This window comes from Carassius auratus, chromosome 41 (genome assembly GCF_003368295.1).
Source record: "Carassius auratus strain Wakin chromosome 41, ASM336829v1, whole genome shotgun sequence".
In the NCBI taxonomy this organism is placed as follows: Eukaryota; Metazoa; Chordata; class Actinopteri; order Cypriniformes; family Cyprinidae; genus Carassius; species Carassius auratus.
This window is the reverse complement of record NC_039283.1, coordinates 15,964,872-15,988,880: the sequence shown is the minus strand read 5'-3', so window position 1 is coordinate 15,988,880 and position 24,009 is coordinate 15,964,872. Positions and strand designations below refer to the sequence as shown.

General features: G+C 38.6%; 1 protein-coding gene across 3 annotated transcripts in view; it reads right to left on the bottom strand.

The window, feature by feature from the left end:
* LOC113060207 (neurobeachin-like protein 2) overlaps positions 1–24,009 on the bottom strand; it is a 64,211-nt gene that overhangs the window by 17,237 nt on the left and 22,965 nt on the right. For all 3 annotated transcript variants that reach the window (XM_026229101.1, XM_026229104.1, XM_026229102.1), the window contains 23 exons: positions 22,316–22,399; positions 21,810–21,908; positions 19,262–19,893; positions 18,366–18,498; positions 17,441–17,560; positions 17,013–17,355; positions 16,829–16,911; positions 16,432–16,524; positions 16,056–16,227; positions 14,987–15,120; positions 12,334–12,493; positions 11,039–11,141; positions 10,813–10,963; positions 10,361–10,519; positions 10,070–10,229; positions 9,897–9,985; positions 7,829–8,524; positions 7,164–7,339; positions 6,334–6,490; positions 5,893–6,039; positions 4,283–4,600; positions 2,769–2,918; positions 159–316 (listed from right to left, as the gene is read on the bottom strand). In XM_026229101.1, the coding sequence (XP_026084886.1) occupies positions 159–316; positions 2,769–2,918; positions 4,283–4,600; positions 5,893–6,039; positions 6,334–6,490; positions 7,164–7,339; positions 7,829–8,524; positions 9,897–9,985; positions 10,070–10,229; positions 10,361–10,519; positions 10,813–10,963; positions 11,039–11,141; positions 12,334–12,493; positions 14,987–15,120; positions 16,056–16,227; positions 16,432–16,524; positions 16,829–16,911; positions 17,013–17,355; positions 17,441–17,560; positions 18,366–18,498; positions 19,262–19,893; positions 21,810–21,908; positions 22,316–22,399 (4,517 nt within the window). The remainder of the gene's footprint in view (positions 1–158; positions 317–2,768; positions 2,919–4,282; positions 4,601–5,892; positions 6,040–6,333; positions 6,491–7,163; positions 7,340–7,828; positions 8,525–9,896; positions 9,986–10,069; positions 10,230–10,360; positions 10,520–10,812; positions 10,964–11,038; positions 11,142–12,333; positions 12,494–14,986; positions 15,121–16,055; positions 16,228–16,431; positions 16,525–16,828; positions 16,912–17,012; positions 17,356–17,440; positions 17,561–18,365; positions 18,499–19,261; positions 19,894–21,809; positions 21,909–22,315; positions 22,400–24,009) is intronic.

Below are 24,009 nucleotides of genomic sequence, written 5' to 3'. Positions count from 1 at the left end.
CATTTTTGGGTGTACTATCCCTTTAAATCTCTCTCTCTCTCTCTTTTATTTATGTACGTATGTATTTATTTATTCTGATAGTGATAATGGTGCAAAATAAATGAGAGATAAATGGCATGATATTCACTATGAATCAGACCGTTTTACTGCATGCAGACCTGAGTGCCCAGGCTCCTCTCTCACTGCTCAGTAACCTGCGCAGTGATTTCCAGTGCCTCCACACCACCCCCTGCTGGCTGTTACTCATCTTCTGCACACTGTGGTAGCGGCTGTTCTCTGAGCGCACTCGTTTTAGGTACGGGTCAATTATGAGCTCCTGTTAACAGAAGAACACAAACAGTCCATGTTATTAACTCATCTATCAGAAACACATGGTCTGGGATGTGTGCTGAGTAATCCCAGTATTCCAAGTATTAGAAACTCACGGTCTGCTCAACGTGAACAGACCCTATACCATCTAAGCTCTTAAAAGAGGTGCTTCCAGAAGTCATAGGTCCTCTTCTGACTATTATTAATTCCTCATTGTCATTAGGATATGTCCCCAAAACCTTCAAACTGGCTGTTATTAAGCCTCTCATAAAAAAGCCACAACTTGACCCCAGAGAACTTGTTAATTATAGACCAATCTCGAATCTCCCTTTTCTGTCCAAGATACTAGAAAAGGTGGTATCCTCACAATTATATTCCTTCTTAGAGAATAATGGTATATGTGAGGATTTCCAGTCAGGATTTAGACCGTATCATAGTACTGAGACTGTTCTCCTTAGAGTTACAAATGATCTGCTCTTATCATCTGATCGTGGGTGTATCTCTCTATTAGTTTTATTGGATCTTAGTGCTGCGTTTGACACAATTGACCACAACATTCTTTTGCATAGACTTGAACACTTTGTTGGCATCAGTGGAAGTGCATTAGCATGGTTTAAATCGTACTTATATGACCGCCATCAGTTCGTAGCAGTGAATGAAGATGTATCATATCGATCAGAAGTGCAGTATGGAGTACCTCAAGGCTCAGTACTAGGGCCGCTACTCTTCACGCTTTATATGTTACCCTTGGGAGATATCATCAGGAAACATGGTGTTAGCTTTCACTGTTATGCTGATGATACGCAGCTCTATATTTCCTCGCAGCCTGGTGAAACACGCCAATTTGAAAAACTAATGGAATGCATAGTCGATATAAAAAATTGGATGACGAGTAATTTCTTACTGCTAAATTCAGAAAAAACAGAGGTGTTAATCATAGGGCCTAAAAACTCTGCTTGTAATAACCTAGAACACTGTCTAAGACTTGATGGTTGCTCTGTCAATTCTTCGTCATCAGTTAGGAACCTAGGTGTGCTACTTGATCGCAATCTTTCCTTAGAAAGCCACGTTTCTAGCATTTGTAAAACTGCATTTTTCCATCTCAAAAATATATCTAAATTACGGCCTATGCTCTCAATGTCAAATGCAGAAATGTTAATCCATGCATTTATGACTTCAAGGTTAGACTATTGTAATGCTTTATTGGGTGGTTGTTCTGCACGCTTGGTAAACAAACTACAGCTAGTCCAAAATGCAGCAGCAAGAGTTCTTACTAGAACCAGGAAGTATGACCATATTAGCCCGGTCCTGTCCACACTGCACTGGCTCCCTATCAAACATCGTATAGATTTTAAAATATTGCTTATTACTTATAAAGCCCTGAATGGTTTAGCACCTCAGTATTTGAATGAGCTCCTTTTACATTATACTCCTCTACGTCCGCTACGTTCTCAAAACTCAGGCAATTTGATAATACCTAGAATATCAAAATCAACTGCGGGCGGCAGATCCTTTTCCTATTTGGCGCCTAAACTCTGGAATAACCTACCTAACATTGTTCGGGAGGCAGACACACTCTTGCAGTTTAAATCTAGATTAAAGACCCATCTCTTTAACCTGGCATACACATAACATACTAATATGCTTTTAATATCCAAATCCGTTAAAGGATTTTTAGGCTGCATTAATTAGGTAAACCGGAACCGGAAACACTTCACATAACACCGTACTTTCTACATCATTAGAAGAATGGCATCTACGCTAATATTTGTCTGTTTCTCTCTTGTTCCGAGGTCACCGTGGCCACGAGATCCAGTCTGTGTCCAGATCAGAGGGTCACTTCAGTCACCCGGATCCAGTACGTATCCAGACCAGATGGTGGACCAGCACCTAGAAAGGACCTCTACTGCCCTGAAAGACAGCGGAGACCAGGACAACTAGAGCCCCAGATACAGATCCCCTGTAAAGACCTTGTCTCAGACGACCACCGGGACAAGACCACAGGAAACAGATGATTCTTCTGCACAATCTGACTTTGCTGCAGCCTGGAATTGAACTACTGGTTTTCGTCTGGTCAGAGGAGAACTGACCCCCCAACTGAGCCTGGTTTCTCCCAAGGTTTTTTTCTCCATTCTGTCACCGATGGAGTTTCGGTTCCTTGCCGCTGTTGCCTCTGGCTTGCTTAGTTGGGGTCACTTCATCTACAGCGATATCATTGACTTGATTGCAAGTAAAAACAGACACTATTTCCACTGAACAGAGATGACATAACTGAATTCAATGATGAACTGCCTTTAACTATCATTTTGCATTATTGAGACACTGTTTTCCAAATGAATGTTGTTCAGTGCTTTGACGCAATGTATTTTGTTTAAAGCACTATATAAATAAAGGTGATTGATTGATTGAACAGCAATCTTAGGTTTACCAGCCCAACACATTCCAGGGTTAACAGATACCTTAAACTTGGCTTTGCAGTCGGAGCGGTCCTTGTCTCGCCTCTGGGCGGTGCTCATGAGGTCATCAAAGCAGGAATTCCAAAAGTTGGACATCAGGTCATGACTCTTCCCGAAAGTGTCTAGTTCATACTGATGCATTGTGGGCCCCACCTACAGGCATACATTATGCAAAATATTTAAATTGTTTAAAAATGGGTATTTCTTGCAATAATATTTAACTAAATGTGTCATGTTTAAAAAACAGTTGTGCAAAAACAGTTTCAATGCTGTGTTGAAATGTATAAATGAATAAACTAATAATAATAATAATAATAATAATAATAATATAGTTTAAAAATAGTATTATTTGTATAATATTAGTGATAATGAATGCATAAATTAAATATTTTAAAATAAAATATATAAATTAAATATTTTAATTATAAATGAACACAAATTTTGAAATTAATGTATAAAAATAATGTAATACAATATGAATTATATTATAAATGTAATTTACAAACATTAAAATAATCAATACATGTATACAAATTAAAATATTATATCTTTAAAATAATCAGAGTTATTCATATCTTCTATCATATTGCTGTTGTTGACCTTTTGCTGCTTTCATTTATAATGAAAATATATTATATTTACTTTATCAACTTTTGCATACAAAGCTAGCACACACAAAGCTATACTGTAATGCTGGACATACAAAGCACATTTTTTTCTCTTTCTTTTCACCTCCCCTAACCTAGATATATGTACTAGCATAGTGTAGAGCCTGGTTTACTTCCCGATTCAAGGCATGGTAATGGTAATACTGTGTGTTTTGTATACACAAACAGTCCAAACAGGGTAGATTTAGAAGCACACACTGTCACACGCCAGCCTTCATAACTCATCTCCTGGTCACTCTGGTAAGATGTCTGTTTAATTTAAACACACGGTTCGTTTTGGATTTGTGAGATGAAGGGAATAAATCAGGAGATGTTTTGGGATTGGATGAACAAAAGACTCTAAATAAAAGAGTTCATCCCTACAATGGAGGCGGATTAACAGTCAAAACGCCCTCATGCTTAAACAAACACACGTCTGCTGAGCTTTAGAGAGAGCAGTCTACAGCTCTGATGCTGCAACAATGCTCAAATCAGCTTTGGGTAAACTTAAATGAATCCAATATGATTATATATAGTAAGCTACAGATGTGAATAAAGGAATGGCTTGTTTTAAAGAAAATAAGTATATAATCCTTCAACACAGAGCCTTGTGTGAAATGATGAGCTTATCTCGTGTTCGACTGAGAATGAGCGCTGAGAGACTTATTTCTGACATTCTGCATCCAAAAAAGGTAAAACACTTTGTGGTAATGTATTCTGAAAAGGCTGTGGTGGAGAAGCTGCCAGCTTATCGTAAGGTAAACAGTCTAACCGATTGTATTCTAAGTAAAGTGTGTGTGTGTGTGTGTGTGTGTGTGTATGTGTGTGTGTGTGTGTGTGTGTGCGTGTGTGAGATCGGGCTGTACTGACGTGGTTCTGGTAGAACTGCTGCCACTCCGCGGTGCTGCAGTAGTTCTGGAGGTCCTGGGCGAAGTAGGGGCTGCCGTTGGTGGCGGGCAGGTTGGGGAGCATCTTCTGAAGGGTGGTGCGATCCGCATGCTGGTCTAAAAGCGCTCGGACGATGGGCACCAGCGGACTCAGCAAAGCCTCGGCGCCTGGGTCTGAGCCAGAGTTTGCAGGCCAAAGAGGTGCACCGAGACGACCCAGAAGAAAACACACCTCCTCCCAGGACAGACATAACACAGTTTGCAGCAGGCTATGAAGCTTTAAACACGCCATCTCACACACCTGAGATAGAGAGAGAGAGAGAGAGAGAGAGAAATCAGAAATAGTTTTTATGTGATATATATAGTACACCATACAGTATTCAACACTGAAATAATTACTTTGAAACAATTGACATCAGCAGGAAAGGTTACACTGAGTTTGGTGGGGGATAATTGAGAGAAAAGGGGAAAATTCATGTGAAAGGAGACAATGCCTCCATCATGATATGATCTGATATAACTGGTTATTATTGGCTGTGATTGGTTCATGCAATAAATTAATATGCTTATGCTTAAGAACTTTTTGAGATTCATACTTGGTTTTAAGAAACAGAATGTTGATTACCATAGTTAATTGAAAAATATAGCTGTTTTTTTTCTCTTCTTCTTCTTTAACCAAGAAACTGGGACTGGGACATTAATTTACATTTGATAAAAAATAAAATAAAAATAAAAATAAAAACTTTGTGGACCTTGTCTCCTCATTTTAGAACACCACTACACGCCACCGTTTGGTATAATACATTGTACTAAAATACTACATTAATAGGATAATAGTTTCTATTAAAAATGTTTTTTTTACTTGATAAGACACAGGATGCAGTAAACAGTAAGCTATTATTCCTTTCCGAATGTTAAAAAAGGGGTTCTTCTATTGATCATGCACATCTGTGTCGTGTGCCCTTGTTAGTCTTGTTTATCTACTTGTGTTTGCCTCTTGTCTTTGTCTAGGGCTATTTCTGAAACACGGCTTTCACTCTGAGTAGCACTCGTCTGTATTACAGATTTCCTGTGAGCACAGCAGCTTTTTTATTTGGGAATAAATCGGACAACCTGCCTATAGAAAACAAACATGCTCTTGAACAACAGACTGTAAAGAGCCTTGAGGCAGGCCCATGTTTACTCAGACTGCCTGTCAGTTCTTCAGTCAGTTGATGTGATCTAATTTGAGCTTGGGATGGGTTTGTGTGAGTCTGGAGGAGAACGATAAAAAAAAAAAAACCCCACTTATGCCCATATATGGTCATCTGCTCTCCAATGGAATGAACTGGAGCTATTTACAAAAAAGCTTTTTATAACCCAAAGGCATATCTAATAATCCTAAACATAACCATGTGTGTGTATTGTCAATGCTCCACTTTTAGAATGGGGAACACCATGAGAGATTTGTTTTGTTTTGTTTGACACAGTCATAATAATTCTCCAGTTAATCCCACATAATTATCTTATAAAAACACATTTGAAAATGTCAATGAGTGAGGATTTTGGAACACAACCCGGGAATCCCTATTAAGACGGGTGTATACGGTGTACCTGTGGGTTCTGCTGCTGCTGAATGTATCCAGTGATGATACGCAGGCCGATCAGAGACATCTCTTTGAGCTCAGAGGACCCTGCTGACCCCGGGGTCGTGTGCCATGCTTGCAGCCTGTCCAACAAATTCACCACCCCCTCAAAAATCTGCCACAAATAAGGACACACTCTTATACTCATCCACAAATAGACACATTGTATACAATAAAATGACAGAATAAAGTTTCCCTAAAAGAGAATTTGTAAACTTATAACTTCTAATACACATAATATAAACAGTACATAACATATTAACATTTTTAATTGTATTTGCATGCATTGTGAACATCCTAACATCCTAAATCTGGATTTCCTCCAACTTCCTGTTTCAAACTCTTTTGGCTTTGGAATAAGAGTGCAAGTTATAAAATCAGAGTGAGAATAGATCCATCCAATCCCCACCTTCTCACTCCATAGTGTTTGATTGTCAGTGCCCTCAGCGAATAGGAAGTCCTGGAGCAGTCTGAGGAGGCGGAGCAAAGAAGGCAAATGTGGCAGAGACACGCCCTGAGAGTCCCGCAGATCTGACAGAGACGACTCCAGCATCATCTCCAACAGACTACAAAATACAAAAGACAGAAAATGCATTTGTAACACCCCCGTCAGCTTATGATATTTGTTCACGGCAGCAAAACAAATAGAATACAATGACCTGAACGAGTCATCAGACAGGCACACCCTAAGATTTAAAGTAAAAACAAGCTCTATGGTGATGCAATGCTGGAGCCACACCAAAGAAAAGCAACAGCCCAGTAGCGCAAAGAATATCTTTCCTCCAGAGATCCCCACCCTGCCCTCATCTGAACCAAAGGAATCCACAGAACGCTTTCATGTACGCTACTTCCCTCCAGTCTCAGCTCACTGATCTCTGCTAGATTTCAAATGCAGTAGTTTTTCTCATAATGGATTTCAGTTACAATTTAAAATACGCTGCGCATGAAATAAAACAGAAAGATGCCCATTTTCTTCCATTTCACTGAAACTTTAAACTCACTTGCACTTCTCCCAACAAGCTACGCATGAAAGTACTTCAGGAGGGTTAGGAAATGGTTCAAAGTTCATTCAATTTCAAAACATTAAGGTTCAATCAGTCTGAAAAACTCTTCAGTATCCTTTTTCATCTCTCTGGGACAGAGGAATTGTTAATGCAGTGGCTTATTTCTTATCTTTTATGAGCTGTCATTATGTCCGAATCAGAACGTTTTAGAGCATTGAAGTTTTAAGCTTCTGACCTGCGTTTGATATCATCAGGTGGCCGCACCAGCTGACAGGATGAGCCAAGCTTGGTGAGGACAGAGAACACCTGACCCCTTTCTCTCCATATCACATCCTCAGACCCCTCAGTGCCGCTCCACAGCACAGAGAATACGATGTTCGTCAGCAGATTACACAACTCCTCCTCGGGAGCCTAATGGGGGAGACAGAGAGGTTCAATCTGTTAGATTTCTAATGCATTATTGGGTTGCATGTAAACATAGCCACTAATACAGCGCTATAAAATATTAAAGTCGTCACAAGAGCATTGCTCTGCAGTTGCTGAGGTGTTCTAAATGGTTGTCAGCACTTTTGGTGAAAAAGGTAAAAACATTAGACAAAAACTGCTTCAACAATTCTGGGTTGTTTGTTGGTATTCGCTGGTTTATTTTGGTCTAGCTTGTCTGGTTTTTATCCAGCAGGGTCAAGAGTGAATGACATCCTGCTCTCTCGACTGGGTTTCCAACCAACTATTTCTGAACACTGAACAAGTAACATTGTTTGTGTCTGTAGTTATCTTGTCTAAGGAGTTGTATTCTGAAATCATCCCCTCAACCTTTATTTACCATTCCATACATTACTTTACTAATACACTCCACTGAATAAGTAAGTGACAACAAGTTAGCAAGTGTTCAGCATGTACCTGTGGGTTGGATGTGTTAGAGATGGTGTCTGTAGGCGGTTCGGTGTTGTAGCTTGTGTCGTCCAGAACATTGGACAGACTGGAGCTCTTGCGTGGTCTCATGCCTGAGAAGCTCTTACTGTGTTCCAGAGGAGAGGGGGTCTCTGGATGGCTACCCACAGGTGTCTGGGGCCCTTTCTGAAGGCCTAGTTCCATCTCAAAGGATGTGCTGAAGGGTGAGAGCGGCTGATATGCGTTTTCCTCTTCCTCCAGCAAACGGGACGATGATGGAATGTCCACAGTGTTGGACTGGGTGGACGAATGACTGCTTTGTTCTCCGGAGTCAAATGGTTTGAAGTGGAGGGGATCATTCTTGAGCTGTCCGGTTGACGGAGGAGACTGGGAGAGGTCAGAGTAGCCCTCAGACACATCCTGAGCATCTCCTTCTTCCTCCTCGTACTCCTCTTCATGGCGGGTGGTGAGGGAAATGTAGACGTTCTGCCGCGTGTCCTCCATTACGCTGTACTCACGACGGAAGACGGATCTGGGAAGAACGGGTTCCAGAGAGTTGGTGGGGCTGGATAAAGAATTGGATTGGCTGAGAGCACGAGACTCGTACGATTCTTTGATATAGAGTTTGGTGAGAACATCCTGCCAGCCTGGCTGACGCGCGAGCTGTTTCACATACTCTTCGTTGGAGTAGATCAAGTAGAAGAGCTACAGGGATGAAAGAAATGTTAATTTACTAATTTAACAATTAGTTATTTAACTGAAAATAACCCCCCAGACAGCACACATATGTCTACAAGATGTCTGTTAGAGACCGCTTCATCTGGAAAGCATCTGCTGTGTACAAACATCTGGTAGACGTCTTTAAGATGTCATCACAAACAACTTAAAGAGATTTTCTAAACGTCTATTTGATATCTGATGGGAAACGTCCTAAAGATGCATTGCAGATGCGCAAACACACTCATGCCTGAGAAGCTCTTACTGTGTTGCAGACGTCAAATAAGCTCTGTGATGTACATGTGTTATCAGGACCATTCCAGGAAAGTCACATCATATAGTAATCTTAGAAAAGGGTGTTGTCTTCCTTTAAAGTGTTTTGAATGCAATGCCATTATGTTGCATTTTACAAGTCAATGTCAGATGGACTGTATTCTTAGGTTAAGCAAGTGAACTCTGTATTGTCAGATATTGTCAGATATTGTCACAAATTTACATGTTTGCAAGTTTACAATTTCAAGTTATAGGAGAGACCGACTTTTGTTTGGGCATGTGAAATTGATATGATGACTTGCAGTTTAGTAGTGAGCGAGATGCTAAACACTCTTTAAAAATGACAGATGCAGTGATTTATAAGTGTAATATTCATCAGACTATTTCAGATCTTTAACTGGTGAGTGAGTGAACTGGTGATTGTTTGAATAATTTTCCACTAAATCGAAACATCCCTGTCCATTGTCACAATAAGACAACTTGTGTGTCATCTAGAATTTTACAGTTTTTATAAGCTTTGTGAAGTAATCATTATGATATTTCTGACCTAAAAGGCACAGTTAACGCTATGCTAATATAGTAGGCTAAACTGTTAGCAAGCTTGCAAACCATAGGCTAACTGACAATCTTATCCATTTTTGCTATCCATTTTGAAAGCATGATCAAAAGCATAGGTTGTTATCTTTATATCTTGTTAAAGATAGCTAAGCAAAGACAATTCCAACCAGCAAGCACTATGCTAGCACTAACCAAGTTTGCTAACCAAAGTCTAACTGAAAACACTAACTTCGTTTTGAAAGTCTAACTGAAAACACCTCTTAAAATAAACATCCCATAAAATAAGCTTTTACTAGTTAAAGCTGGTAGGCTAGTCTTAGTTGGTTAAAGCTGGTAGGCTAGTCTTAGCTGGTTTAAGATTGATGTATCTGGTTTTAGTTGGTCTCACAGCTTTTCCAACTAAGCCGATTAAATAAGTTGTCAAAACCTTTTTAAAACTTGCTAAACCAGCTATGAACAGTCTGAAAGACCAGTAGGATTAGACAACCAGCTTTAGCTTGTTTTAGCTGTTTTTCCAGCAGTCACTCACCTTACGACAGATATCTAGTCGGACACTGAGGTCAGCACGATGGGACAGGTACGCCACAGCCAACAGGTCTCTAAAATTCGGAGTGGGATCTACACCAAACAGACAATAAAACAGACCAATCAACACCTGAACTGTGAAGTTGAGAACTACAATCCCCATTTTCTTCAGTTTACCTGTAGCGAGCACCTGCTCATACAGACAGCGTACAGTCGCCATGGTGATGGGGACGTCTCCAAAGGAGCAGACCAGCCCAAGGTAGCCGGAGTCTTTGAGTTTGATGCGCATTTTATTGCGTTCCGGAACACGTTCACTCTTCAGGACTTTATACAAGACCTGCAGCAGAGCAGGAGAGATGTATTCCTATCACTCTGAAAGATACTGATCTCACCGTTTTGGTTTCAAACCTTCACCTCAACACACGCCTCACTGCAGTGACACCATTTAAAGTGCAAGTTTGCTCTCACCCTGAATACTCTCTCACGAGCCTCGTCCCCATAGTTGGTTTTGAGCAGCAGACAGTAGAGCTGCTCCACCCCTCGCTCCAGAAGAACCGTCACAGCCTGCTCCCGTGGAGAAGGAGAACTCCTCAATACAGTATGTAACACATCCAGAATACTGATCATCTACAGAGAGGAAGAACATTCATTCTGCAATTAGCTGAACACTTCCAGTGTTAAATTTATTTAAAAAATATAATTTATTTCCAACTTCCTTGGGTTGAACAAACAGATATGCCCCAAAATAACACCATTGGTTGAGCCAATGTGTCAAGCTGGTTGGGATACTCAAAGAAACACTGACCGGTCACAAAAAGACACATTATTTACTCTTTTCAGGAAGTCAATCTACCAATGTAAAGTATCTCAGAAGCAACAGACTAGGTGGGACAGAGCAGGTTTGTTTTTGTGTGGGTCACCTGTTGCTCGTCTTGTACTATAGCAGCGTAGGCTAGTACACTCTGCAGCTCCTCAGCAGTGGGAGATTTCAGAAGGTCCTTCAGCAGAGCAAAAAGAGAGATCTGCACCGTCTGCCTCTCATCAGACAGATGACTGCCATCCTTCTCCACACTGTGGACACAAAGGACACTTCTAAACATCTTGTACCCACACTAAATATTGCATTTTCAACCAGCAAAAACGCACCTGTAGTGTGTCCGAATCGAGTCCAGGATGTACTGAACACCATACCTCTTACGAGTCTTCAGCTTGCCTTCATTGATGATTGTGGTTAGGTACTGCACATGACCTGCAAACCAACACAAATACAGACATACAGATAAAAGGGTTTGGAATTAATGAATTAGGTAAGAACAAATGTATCCTTATTGGGTAAACTATTCTTTTAGGACCTGATTATTATTTGCATTTGATGCCAAATGACAAAAAAGCAATTGCGTCATTCCATGTCAACTCAACCAGAAGTCCACAGCTCAAATTTTTCATTTTTTAAATATTTTTTCTGTACAAAGACAAACATATATATAGTGATGAAAGGCAAAATATTAAACGTCACAGATGTATATTTTACGGAGTAATCCACTATTTTGTAGAGGGGGGGTCAAAATGACAAGTTTCACTTGAGATTTGGAGCCAAATTAGAGGGTTGTGAAAATGACTTTAGAAAGCTGGCAGGGTCATTGTTTTATTTTTACACACATATCGGTAGGTCTGTTAGTAAAATTTCTTGTTTTTAGTAATCTTTGTTTCATAATATATGCCAACGGTGACAATTGAAAAATGCATAAAGTTTGCATGCCTGTTACTCAATAAGTATTAAAGATATTGTAATATCCTTTTAGATTCTGATTCTTAACAAACTTTCGTTTTGGAATCTTCATTTTAAAGGCTCTCGATGGTTTAATCCCAGACATTGGGGTTGTTAAAGGGTTAGTTCACCCAAAAATGAAAATGATGTCATTAATGACTCACCAATGACAGAAAGCTCTTGGACTAAATCTAAAATATCTTTAACTGTGTTCTGAAGATGAATGGAGATCTTACAGGATTGGAACTACATGAGGGTGAGACATTAATGACATAATTTTTGGATGAACTAACCCTTTAACATTTTCAGAGGTCAAAAACAAATGTGGGACACTTTGCATACAACTGTAACCTACTGATCTCTGAGTAAAAAAATAAAAAATAATGATGCTGCCAGTTTTATAAAGTCATTTTTACACCCCTGTAAATTTGCTTCAAATCTCAGTGAAAATTGTCAGTTTGACCCCCTCTACAAAATAGTGGGTTACTCAGTATATATATACATCTGTGACATTTAATATTTTGTCTTTTATCACTATTTATATTTGTCTTGCTACAGAAAAAAATATTAACAAAATCAAATATTTCAGCAGGGGAAATTTCAGAACATTTGGTTGATTTGACACGGATTGACCCAATAAATAAAGCCATTGTGATGTGTTTTGGTTGTTTACCCAGGCAGACTGCAAAGTGGCTGTGGCTCCAGATCCTGAAGTCAAAGAGCAGGTACTGGTACAGCTGTGATAGGAGGGCATTGTTACCCTCGTTGGACACCTGCTTGAGCAGGAACTGACAAGCCATCAGTACACTCATGTCCATCATACTGCTGGGAACCTGGAGGAGAAACAGAATGCAAGAGAGGAGATGAAGTGATTTTTTTTATTTATTAAAGCCATCAATCCATTACAATCAATTCAAATCAATTCAAAATAACCATATGATATAATGATCAAATTAACCACATATAGTACATCAATACGTGTGGAGATATATTCCTGCTCACACACACACACACACACACACACACACACACACACACACACTATATTACTGTTATTTTTTTTTTTTTATCAAATAAAAGCAGCATTGTTCAGCATAAGAGAAAACATCTTTTACAGACCCAAAACCTTTGAATGAAAAAAATTCTCTAAGCTATTCATATAATGGAATGCAAGTATAATTTTTAATTTAATTAAATCTAATACTTGTCCTACATAAATGCATTTAATTGACACTGTGTAAAGCCTCATATTCTGCACTGTTCTCGCACACACATTGACAGCAATAACAGGAACTATGTAAGGCTCCTATTTATCGACTATAGCTCAGCTTTCAATACTATAGTCCCCATAAAGCTAGCTTCCAAACTCATGGACCTTGGCCTGAATTCTTCACTCTGCAACTGGATTCTTGATTTCCTCACTGGAAGACCTCAAGTGGTGAAACTAGGCCAGTGCACATCCAACTCCATCAACCTGCTCTACTCTCTCTACACATATGACTGCTCCACGTCTATAATCAAATTTGCTGATGATACTGTGGTTCTGGGCCTCATTCAAAACAATAATGAGTCCGCATACTTGGATGAGGTAGAGAAATTAACATCATGGTGCCAGGACAACTGTCTCTCTCTAAATGTGAGCAAAACTAAAGAGCTGATTGTGGACTTCAGGAAGAGACAGCAGCAGCCCTATACTCCTCTTATGATCAGCGGGACCCCTTGTGGAGAGGGTAAGCAGCTTCAAGCACCTTGGTGTAAACATCCCAGAGGACCTGACTTGGACTACCCACATTCAAACTCAGGTTAATAAAGCCAGGCAAAGACTGTACCATCTGCGACAGCTGAGGAAATTCAGGGTCTCACCAGCAATCCTGAAAACCGGCTATAGAAAGTGTACTGACTCAGTGTATATCAGTGTGGTATGGTAACAGCTCCAGTCAAGACTGCAAAGCCCTGCAGAGTCGTGCGCTGAGCTGAGTGCATCTGCTTTCCTCTCTCTGCAGGACATCTACCTCAAACACTGCAAAAGCAAAGCTGTTAAAATCAACAAGGACTCTATCCACCCCAGTAACCATCTTTTCACTTTGCTGCCATCTGGTAAACACTTCCGTAGCCTGATGGCAACAACCGAGAGACTCAGGAGGAGTTTCTTCCCTCTGGCCATCAGGCTCCTAAACTCAAAACCAGCCTCTTAACATCTTCAAGTCTCCACTTAATATTCACTTTATCAGTAAGAAAATCATCATTCACTACCTCACATTGACATACTGACAGTGTCAACCTGTTTGCACATTTGCCTCTTGCAAATTCCTGTGTATCTTAATATTTAAGACTACAGTTTACTTTCATGCACATTATTTTGCGTTCTATATTTAATTCTACATATACATATTTTTTATATTTTATTCTTATATTTAAATTGTTTACTTTTATTTCATTCTTTCATAGCTATATTTATATATATATATATTCATCTGTGTTGTATTCTTGAATAATTGCACTCTCCATGGAGCGGATCTGACTGACTCTCACATTTCACTGCTGTTTATATATGCTCTATATAATTGTGTAAGTGACGAATACAAATCTTGATTCTTCTCTTGATTCTTGAAGGCAAATATAATGGAATGCAAGTATAATTTTTAATTGAATTAAATATAATACTTGTCCTACATAATGGATTTAATTGACAGACAGGGTTTAAAGCCTGAGGATGGTATACTTATGTAACTATGATTGTGTGTACTTTCCATCTCTCAAACCCAAGAAACTCTCTTCAGAAGACTTTACAAGCCTTTCAAATCACAGTACAACAAAAGCAGATCAGATATGACTTAATTTTGTGGAACTATAAAAGCCACTCCTAAACTTAATGTTCTTGCAGCAGATCAGAAATATATCAGCATCTGTTTCTCTGAACTTCAGCTGCTACTTACTTATCAGTGTCTTATTAAATTATCTGCTTAATATCCTGGCATCAGATGGAAGCACTCATGTACTGACAACTATACAGCACCTACAGATTTGAAACTTTCATATTGATTATGTGTTAAATGTCACAGATGTTGTGATAAATGTGTGAACTCTTGATTTGAATGCATTCATGTCAGTCACTCAAACCTTGCTTATTCATTTCTGTAAAGATTCCTGGCACCAGATAAAACCTTAAAGCATGAAAACTTTTGTGCAATATCAAGGGATTGTTATCACAAGTGTTTCCTAACAGGATGCTTTGCCCTGAAGTCACATACACCAATATGTCTTGTTAGACCTCCAGACACTTTCTCTATTCACCAGTGTGTGTGTGTGTGTGTGTGTGTGTGTACCTTGCCGAGCATGGCTCCGATGATGGGCGGCCCATGGCACTGAAGCAGACTCTCCTGATTGGCTGGATGGTTGCGCAGCATGTTCTTAATCATCAGCAAAAACGCTGCTACACTGTTCTTTCCTAAACGGCCCTCTAACACACACACAAACAAAGCAGCAATCAGTTTCACATTAGCAAAATGTAACATTGACAAATTGCTGCAATGGCATTACATGGGAAATCAACCACCAAAGTTCAACTGCAGAACACAAACTCCCTGCAGCCTCTTACACAAGCACATAAACACATGTATGAATACTCAAACACAACTTTATGAATCACTAACCCACAGCAAAATCAAATAGCATACTAAGAAAACATCAATGGTGACTCATACTGCAATTACAGGAAAATTGACATCATCGATGTTATAAGAAGCCCTAAAAAGCCACATAACAATCTGTTAATGGTTCATGTTTCATACTGTAACACTGCAGACTGTGAAAAAAAAACAGTAGCGCTTTCTATGAAGCCCGTATTTATAACACAGTAAAATAGTATCCTTAACGCATTATAATGAATGCATAATGCATTATATAAAAAGATATATATGTTGTTTCATCATTGTGGTTATAACTTTTATGAGCATGATTATTTATAACATGCAATAAACACCAATTAAAGGTTTAAATAATTTGTGAATTTGTGAAATGTTCAATGATAGAGATGGTCAATCAAAGTAGGCAGGGTTTATGGTCCACAGAAGCAAGCAGAGAGTACATTCCAGCGTGAATGGTCAGTTTTAACAACAACAAAAAAAGACCCAGCTAAGGACATAGCGAAACATTTCACAACTGCTATGTAATGTTATGGAATGATTCATCCATGCATGCATTTCATTTATTTATTTTTGACCTTGTAATGCCAAATCGATCTTCTGGTGAAAACGTCAGACTTCTTTCTGGAGATGCTTGCAGGACTCAACAAACCTTTTTTAGCTAATGTTTTTTACTTGATGTATGCATGGACATGAATCATGGGAAGTGAGAGAGGGTAGGGAATCGGATATCTTCTGAGAGAGTACTGACCAGATGACTTCCCCAGTGGCAGCAGCATGCCGGCGGGGCCCCTGGAGGACGTGAGCTCTGGCCCGAGAAGATCTGACGTCTCCTGACCCACAGTCTCGCCCTGATCCAGTAAACACACCTGCTCCAGCAGGGGCAGGAGAGCTCCCATCCCACCAACAGAGCTCAGCACATCCTACACACGACACAAGATAATAAAACATAATTAGCATTTACAGCTCCTGCAGGGATCTATGAGCTTATGAGTTTTGCTCTAGAAGTACGTGTTGAATACACACATTTCCCAACACTGGCAAACAAAAAAAGCCTGTAGTGATGTCAGAACAAGATGAATCATGCTGATCTTTAAAGATAATGAAGCTTAGTAATGCATACACACCTTCACGTCCCAGTTCACCACTCTGTGACCAGTCAGCCGGCCATCGTAAAGATGGTTGGGGGACAAATCCAAACAGATCTGGTTCTTAAAGGCCTAGAATATTACAATTTAAAGTTTAAATCATATGTAAACTATATTTATCTGGACATATTTATCGATATTAATTAACTTTTGAATATGGTTTATTTATTTTATGTTACTTTCATATATAATTTAATTATTTAATACTTAGTTTTTGTTTAGTTTTTTTTTTAGTTTTTTTTTCACTTCTGGGCTCTTGTCCTTTAGAATTTTGAACCTTACTTTATATTACATTGATATTATATTGCTATTATCATACGTATACAGAACAGTTAGTCAGATGGACGTATTGATGAATCTCTGAGCAGATAATTACCTGGGGTGTATAGTATAAAACTAATTTACTGTTGACTTCTGAAGGTTCACCATCAGCTTTGAACAGAGAAACATTATTGGGACCTGTCAAGTGAAACAGAGATAGACATTCTTAAACGCTTGATTCTTTGTGGATGGATAGGTGAATTTCTGCTGTATGAATTTGCTGGATGTCTCATTTATACCTGCAGTGAACAGGGCTCGTGCCTGGGCAGGCTGCAGAGCTTCATGGCAGATGAACACTGTGGCTAAAAGGCCGCCCAGTGATGAAGGACAGCCCCACGCTGTGTCCTGTAGCCCTGCAGGGATGGTGTGAACTAGACTGTCCCGACTCACACCTGGCCGCCCCACTGCGGCTCCTGCAAAGGATGCAGGGAAGGACTGGGAACGTGCAAGGGTGGGTGGCCCAGCATGAGCCGCAAATGCCATCTCGGAGGGCGAGTGGGACGGGTTGGGCAGGGTCGGAGAGGTAGTCGTGGTGGTAGTGGTCCGGTGACCGGCTGATCCAATGCAGCAGGAAGTGAAAGGCTGAAACATCAACAGTCAAACAGACCAATGAAACAAACCATGTTCATAATAAATCAATCTACCGCAGACAATAACATTTATTCACCTCATTCAGAGAAGGAAAGCGCAGGGGTGCTGTTTTACGCTGCACTCCGTCCACATAAACATTGACCACATTTTGTCCAAAGGGCCGACGGCCAGGAACGTGAACAATGGCAACTGAGTGCTAGAACGAAGAAAAGAAGGCTAAGAATAAGACTCTAAATATAGAAATGATATTATCAGTGTTTGGGGTAACGCGTTACAAGTAATGCGAGTCACATAAGCAGATGACATTTTTCAAGTAACTAGTAAAGTAATGCATTACTTGTAAATTAACAACAAAATATCTGAATTATTATAATTTCACCCGTCTCCCGTCTCCATGTTGAAAGAAACTAAAAGTGAGGTGCAGAGGCAGAGTTGCTTCCTTCAGCCGACAGTTTATTATTTTTGGAGTAAAAGAACCTTTACAGTTGCCGTGAATTACAATTTTGGCATTTTTGTTATTATAAAAAATAAAATAAGCAAGAATAGCCCAGGTGAAAAAGTAACGCAAAAGTTGCCTAATGCATTACCTGCCATAAGAAGTAAAGTAATGCAGTTAGTTACTTTTTTTAATGGAGTAACGCAATATTGTAATGCATTACTTTATGTCAAAATATATTTGATATCAATAAGTGAGGTACTTCCCTTATGAAAATTAACCATGGCTTTACTACAAAAAAACGAACTATGGTTTTAGTTTAACCATAGTATTTGTAGTAAAACTGTGGTTATACAAATGGTAATATGCCTAACAAAAGCATGGTTACTACACTTTTACTATAATAAAACCATGGTTAATTTTTAACTGAAATCATGCTAAAGTGGCTAGTCAAGCTAAAGCTAATTCAGCAGTAAAAATACATGTGATATTTCCTAATATTGCTTTCTCGTCTTCTTGAAGGTCTATGGTAATATGCGTGAAAATTGTCTGTAAGGTCACTAACCCAGGCGCAATCATTGAATGGGTGTTCTGGCAGAGAAATGGCCATGTACTCCTTTTTAGTACATACTGCCACCACCAAAACTTCTTCTGTGGTGAAAAACGCTTCAAAGCCAGTTCCGCTTGCTGTGAAGAAACTACACACAGGACACAATACAGCTTTTAAAGGTATAAGCACACACAAAACAAGAACTCTTGGTCACCAATACAGCGTGCTTTTAATAATGCTAGTTCTAGATTGCTACTAATATCAATGTACTAAACTCATGCAGATATAAAATACGTACAAGCCTTTTGTAACGAGCAGGCATGGGCAATATAAAGAATATTCATCACTTACTCATGATCCTTTTATTTGCCATATCAAATTAAGCAAAAATTTTAAATATGGAAAATTTCTAAATGCTGGTTAAAATCATAGCAATGTTTAACTGCAGTGTTAAGTGTTAAGACAAATACTTTAATGCCATCTCTGATCTTCTTTTCAGCAGTAAAATCATTGTTAATGTTAAGCTTGTAAATTGCTGATTACAGATAAAGAAAAATGAGCAAATACTGCAGATGCACAATATACATTATTTACACCCACATTAACATAATACATAATAATGATGTGATGCCTAAAACGACCTATAGCATTTAAAAGAATAATTTAATATAAGTAATAATTTTAATAATTTACTAAGTTTAATAATTATCTGATCATGTGCATAAACACAACAATTTTCAACTATGACAATAAAAAAGAATGAGCCCCAAATATAACTGATTTTTAAAGGATCATGTTACACTGAAGAATGTATATATATCAAAAAGGCTAAAACATTTACAAGAAATGATACAGCAGATGATGAAATTTTTATGATAACACCCATCTATCGTGAGTATTCTCGAACAAACCTGTAAAGCTGTTTCCTGCGTGGTCCCTTAGCCATTCGAACCATATTATCCGGTTTTGTCAGGTGGGATTCGGAGTAGTGGTGTTGGGGTGGAGGAAAGTCTGTGTTGAGGCACAACCATGCATGGAAAGCAAATGCGTTTCCTGGCCAGCGCTGGATAGCTGGCACCATAATACCCGCCATAGGGGGCATAAGGTCAAAATACTGCAAGGCGCTGCACACACCCTCTCCACGGGCCGCCATGGCAGAAAGCACCCTAACCACGCGCCCACAGTATGGATGAGGGGGCGCACCGGGCTCAGTCCGCAAGAGCTTCAGCAGACTCTTCAGTTCACAGGGCCTTAGAGAAAGAGATCCCAAGTCTTGCAGCAAACCCAAGAGGGCATCCACGCACTGCCGGTCGAGACGCTCTGGGGGTTCAGACAGCACCTCCAGCAGAGCACCTACTAAGTCTGCTTCAACGGCTACAGTGCGGCAGGACAGAGTTCCTCGACACACGGCCGCCAGCCACTGGGACACCAGCAGCTGCAGAGAGCGAGAGCCCAGGTCAGGCAACCACTGCAGCAGCAGGAGCAAAGGCTGTTCGTTACTGATGCCCAACTGCATGGCCTGGGAATGCTCTCCTTCAACAGCCTGAGAGGAAAACATGGAGAAAGGGCAAAACAAAAAGTGATGCTATGAGGATACAAATATTTTATGATAGTGCGATAGTCACGATCCAGAAATAATTCATAGTTACACAACGTACTGCATTTGATGAAAAACGTCTTGAGCATTAATAAGTATGTTTTATAAGTATACATTATATGAAATTCAGTGTTATTTCAATACCATTAATGTAGTTTTACAGTATTAATATAAAGTATCCATATTTGTATTCATATTTTGATTTTTTTATTATAATATTATTATATTTTATTATTATAGATTACATTTACAAGTTATATATTTCAGTATTTTTTTGGTACTATTTTATTTTGAATATGTCTACTTAGTTTTAAGTATTTTTATTTCAGTTATAAGTTATTTTTAATATATAAGTTATATAAGTTATAATTTATATAAGTTAGTTATTTTAGTATAACGGCATCAGTTAATTCGATTTTAATGTTGGCTCAGCAACTAACTGAATCATTATTTCATAAAAGATTTAAAGTTTTTTATATATATATATATATATATATATATATATATATATATATATATATATATATATATATATTTTAAATTTTTTACAAGTTTAAGAATTTTTTGGTTTTGTGTTATTGTTATTTATTTATTATAAATATCTACATAGTTGTAATATTTTTTATTTATTTCAGTTATTTTATTTTCAATTTTCATAATATTGATTTTTCAACTCTAATTCCCGACTTTAATTGGAAATTTTGGTTTAGCTACTAATTAACAGTTTTATATATACACACACACATACATACATATATAATTTTATTTCAGTAAACATTAATATTTTATATTTTTTAATAGTTTAAGTTTAAGTTAACATCTTCACAGGACAGGATTCAACATCATAGGACTCTTCTCTAGTAGCCTTATGGGATAGTAAGTGTCCACTGAATGCACATTTCAGAATCAGTGGAAACCTTAGATATAAACTTTTTTTCGCATGGAAGTAGTCAAATTTGGATGTGGAGTATTCTTTGAAATTACATGTCAGATTTGTGTCAAATGGAAACATAAAATATATGCACAGCCTTCCTGGAGCGGGACTGAGCGAATTCTCTAGAACAGCGGTTCTCAATTCCAGTCCCCGCACCCCACTGCTCTCCACATTTTGTACGTTTCTCTTAGCGCTTCAGACGTTTGTTCTATTCGAACATAAGTGCCCTGCGAAGTGGTCATCACAAGATATTCCGCCATGATTCCAGTTAGAAGCAAATATATATGTTCCAATCAAAGTGCATTGAAGTGTGCGAGACGTGAATTTAAATTGTATTGATTTACAGAGGTATATGATGTCACAGTTGTCCGTGTGTAAAGGTGCTGCGCAGCACAAATCAGTGAATGAATGTTCCGAAGTGAGGTAAACTTCAACAGATTTCCCCTGCTCAGGGAGTAGGGAGCAATGGACAATGGGAACACAGTTCATGCACGGAGCTCACTTCTAATGAGCTGATTATCAAAACACATATCATCACACATTAAAATACTTTTTTCAGAAACAACTTTCTTTCTGTTCTTCACACAATTGCTGTCATATGGCCTTAGGGAGCTTTAAATTATTCAATTATTATTGAATAAATGTATTTTTATTCCATTCAAATTGTTTTCTAAATGATATGGAATTCCGTTGGCCACGTGATCTCAATTTGTCCCGCCTTTCTGCATGTAAAACAAACCCACTTTTATGAGGCCACTAATAGGAGACTCATGTGAAAGTATGTCATTTTAATTTTATGGTTATTGAGAACGTTTCACTTTGTGTAAAAATACCGAGCACACATTTCATCTGACTAAATGTCAAAAAGGAAGGAAATGTAGGTCACACCATCTGCGATAGTAGTTACAGTCAGTTTCTTCTCACTCACCATGTTCATCAGCTCCTGCAGGAGTCTTTTAGTGGGCTGTCCTTGACTTTTCAACACATCAAACAACTGCGAGTAGCCAATCCGCTCCTTGAAGACCTCCTGGGAAGACAGACCACACGAAACCACAGTTACATTACAGATGAACCAGCACAGAATACAACGAGTGCTCTTACCACCCTGTTCCCCAAAATAAACCAAAACACAAAATGCACTATGCAGATATATATATATGAAACAGGACAGGACATGGGATTTTGATACTTTTGAACCTGACCAAATAACTGAAGTGCATGTTGTAATGTCCCCATGGGTGACCTGGTTCTGCAGAACCACATCAAATGTGCTGATAAGATTAACCACACACACAAAAGGGGCACATTTATCATACGCAAGCACATTGACTTATCACGATCAGATAAGAGATGTCTGCAAGCTGACCTTTCAGAGACTTGTAGGAAAAGCATGCATAAGGAGCAAGAGGAGAGGAGGTTTAAGACATGTCATACCTTGGCAGAGGGCGAGTTGCTCATTATGGCGGTGAGAACTCGAATGGCGTGCACTGTGATGCAGTCAGAGCCCTTTTCCCAGACCTACACACACATATCCAAAATACACACCTCATTTAGTTCATATTCACATTCTCATGTATTAAATGATTAGTTCACCCGAGGATAAATATTCTGTCCAAGCCCACAGGAGAATTTCTTTGAAGAACCAATGCCATTTTTCTGACAATTTAAGATGTACATGAATTAGCTTTCAAAGCTTCATTGACTTCTCAATGAACAATGACAAATGTTTTGGTCTGTTCCTCAAACGGGGCTATCATATGGCTTCAGAAGACGCAGAATATTGTGCATACAGACTACTTACTGCATTTATGGTGTTCAATCCATTTTAGAGCATGACCGATATGTTCATTATAAATATTGTTGTAAGAGCTGAATAAAGATTCTTCAGAATTTCTCCTTTTGTTTCCCACAGTAAATAACAGCAAAATATGGATTAGGTGAGTAAATAATGATATACGCTTTCATTTAAACATTTGATTTTTAAGAAGTTATCTCTTTTATTCAGCAAGGATGCATTTAAAATTCTGATTCATTCATTCAATTCTTAATAATCCGAAATGTTTCTTGAGCACTAAATCCGAATGATTTCTGAAAGACCATGTGACACTGAAGGTTATAGTACTGGCTGCTAAAAATTCTGCACTGCCAACAAAGCAAATAAATGACATTTTAAATTCAGAAATATTACATGACATCATCGTTTTACTGTAAGTTTGATTCAATAAATGCAGCCTTGGTGAGCATAAGAGACTTCTTTCAAAAACATAAAAAAAAAAAAAATAAATTATCTTACCGACCTCAAACGATTGATCAGTGGTTTGAACATATTTTTTGTGAAATATTGCTTTTAATAAAACAGTTTCAAAGAGATGCATGCAAGGAGAATATCTATACATTTGGAACATTCCTCCCTGAAGAGCAAGATTCTGTTCAAAACAAACTGAATACAAATTGATGTTGAGAATTCAATTAAAGAGATTCAAACATGCAACAGTAAAACCGATTTTCCCTTTAATTTAACCTTGAAATATTTACCACCACCTCACCACAAATAGGACCACCGAATGAAACACACACCAAATGTTACACCTACAGCACCACAGCTACACCAGACATGCTAAAAATCTAGATCACTGCAAGACAACATGCAAGGTGACAGGCCTTGCAAGTACACACAAACACACACACACACACACACACTTCACCACCACAAGCAGGATCCTCACCCTCCAACTCTGTGTACTGACACTGCATCAACACAGCTCTTATAAAATCATGCAATATGCATAGGTTTATTAATAATCAAAATATCTCTAAAATACAATTATGCATGCACATTTGAATGTTAGAAATAGACACATTTCTGACATTCATATATCTGCACATTTTTAAGCAAAGAACTACCATTAGAACACGATAGTACCATCATGTCATATCCAACTGCTATGATACCATAATAACAGCTAATGTCTTACGGTTCCATATTTTTGGTTGCATTAAACATGCAAATGCAACGGCACGCTCAGATGCTTTGGTTCTGTATATTCATCTAGACAACACTGCACGCTTACATCGAGCTTGTTATGCAGAATCTAATGTTGCTCAGTCAGCGGTTGTGTGTCTGCGCA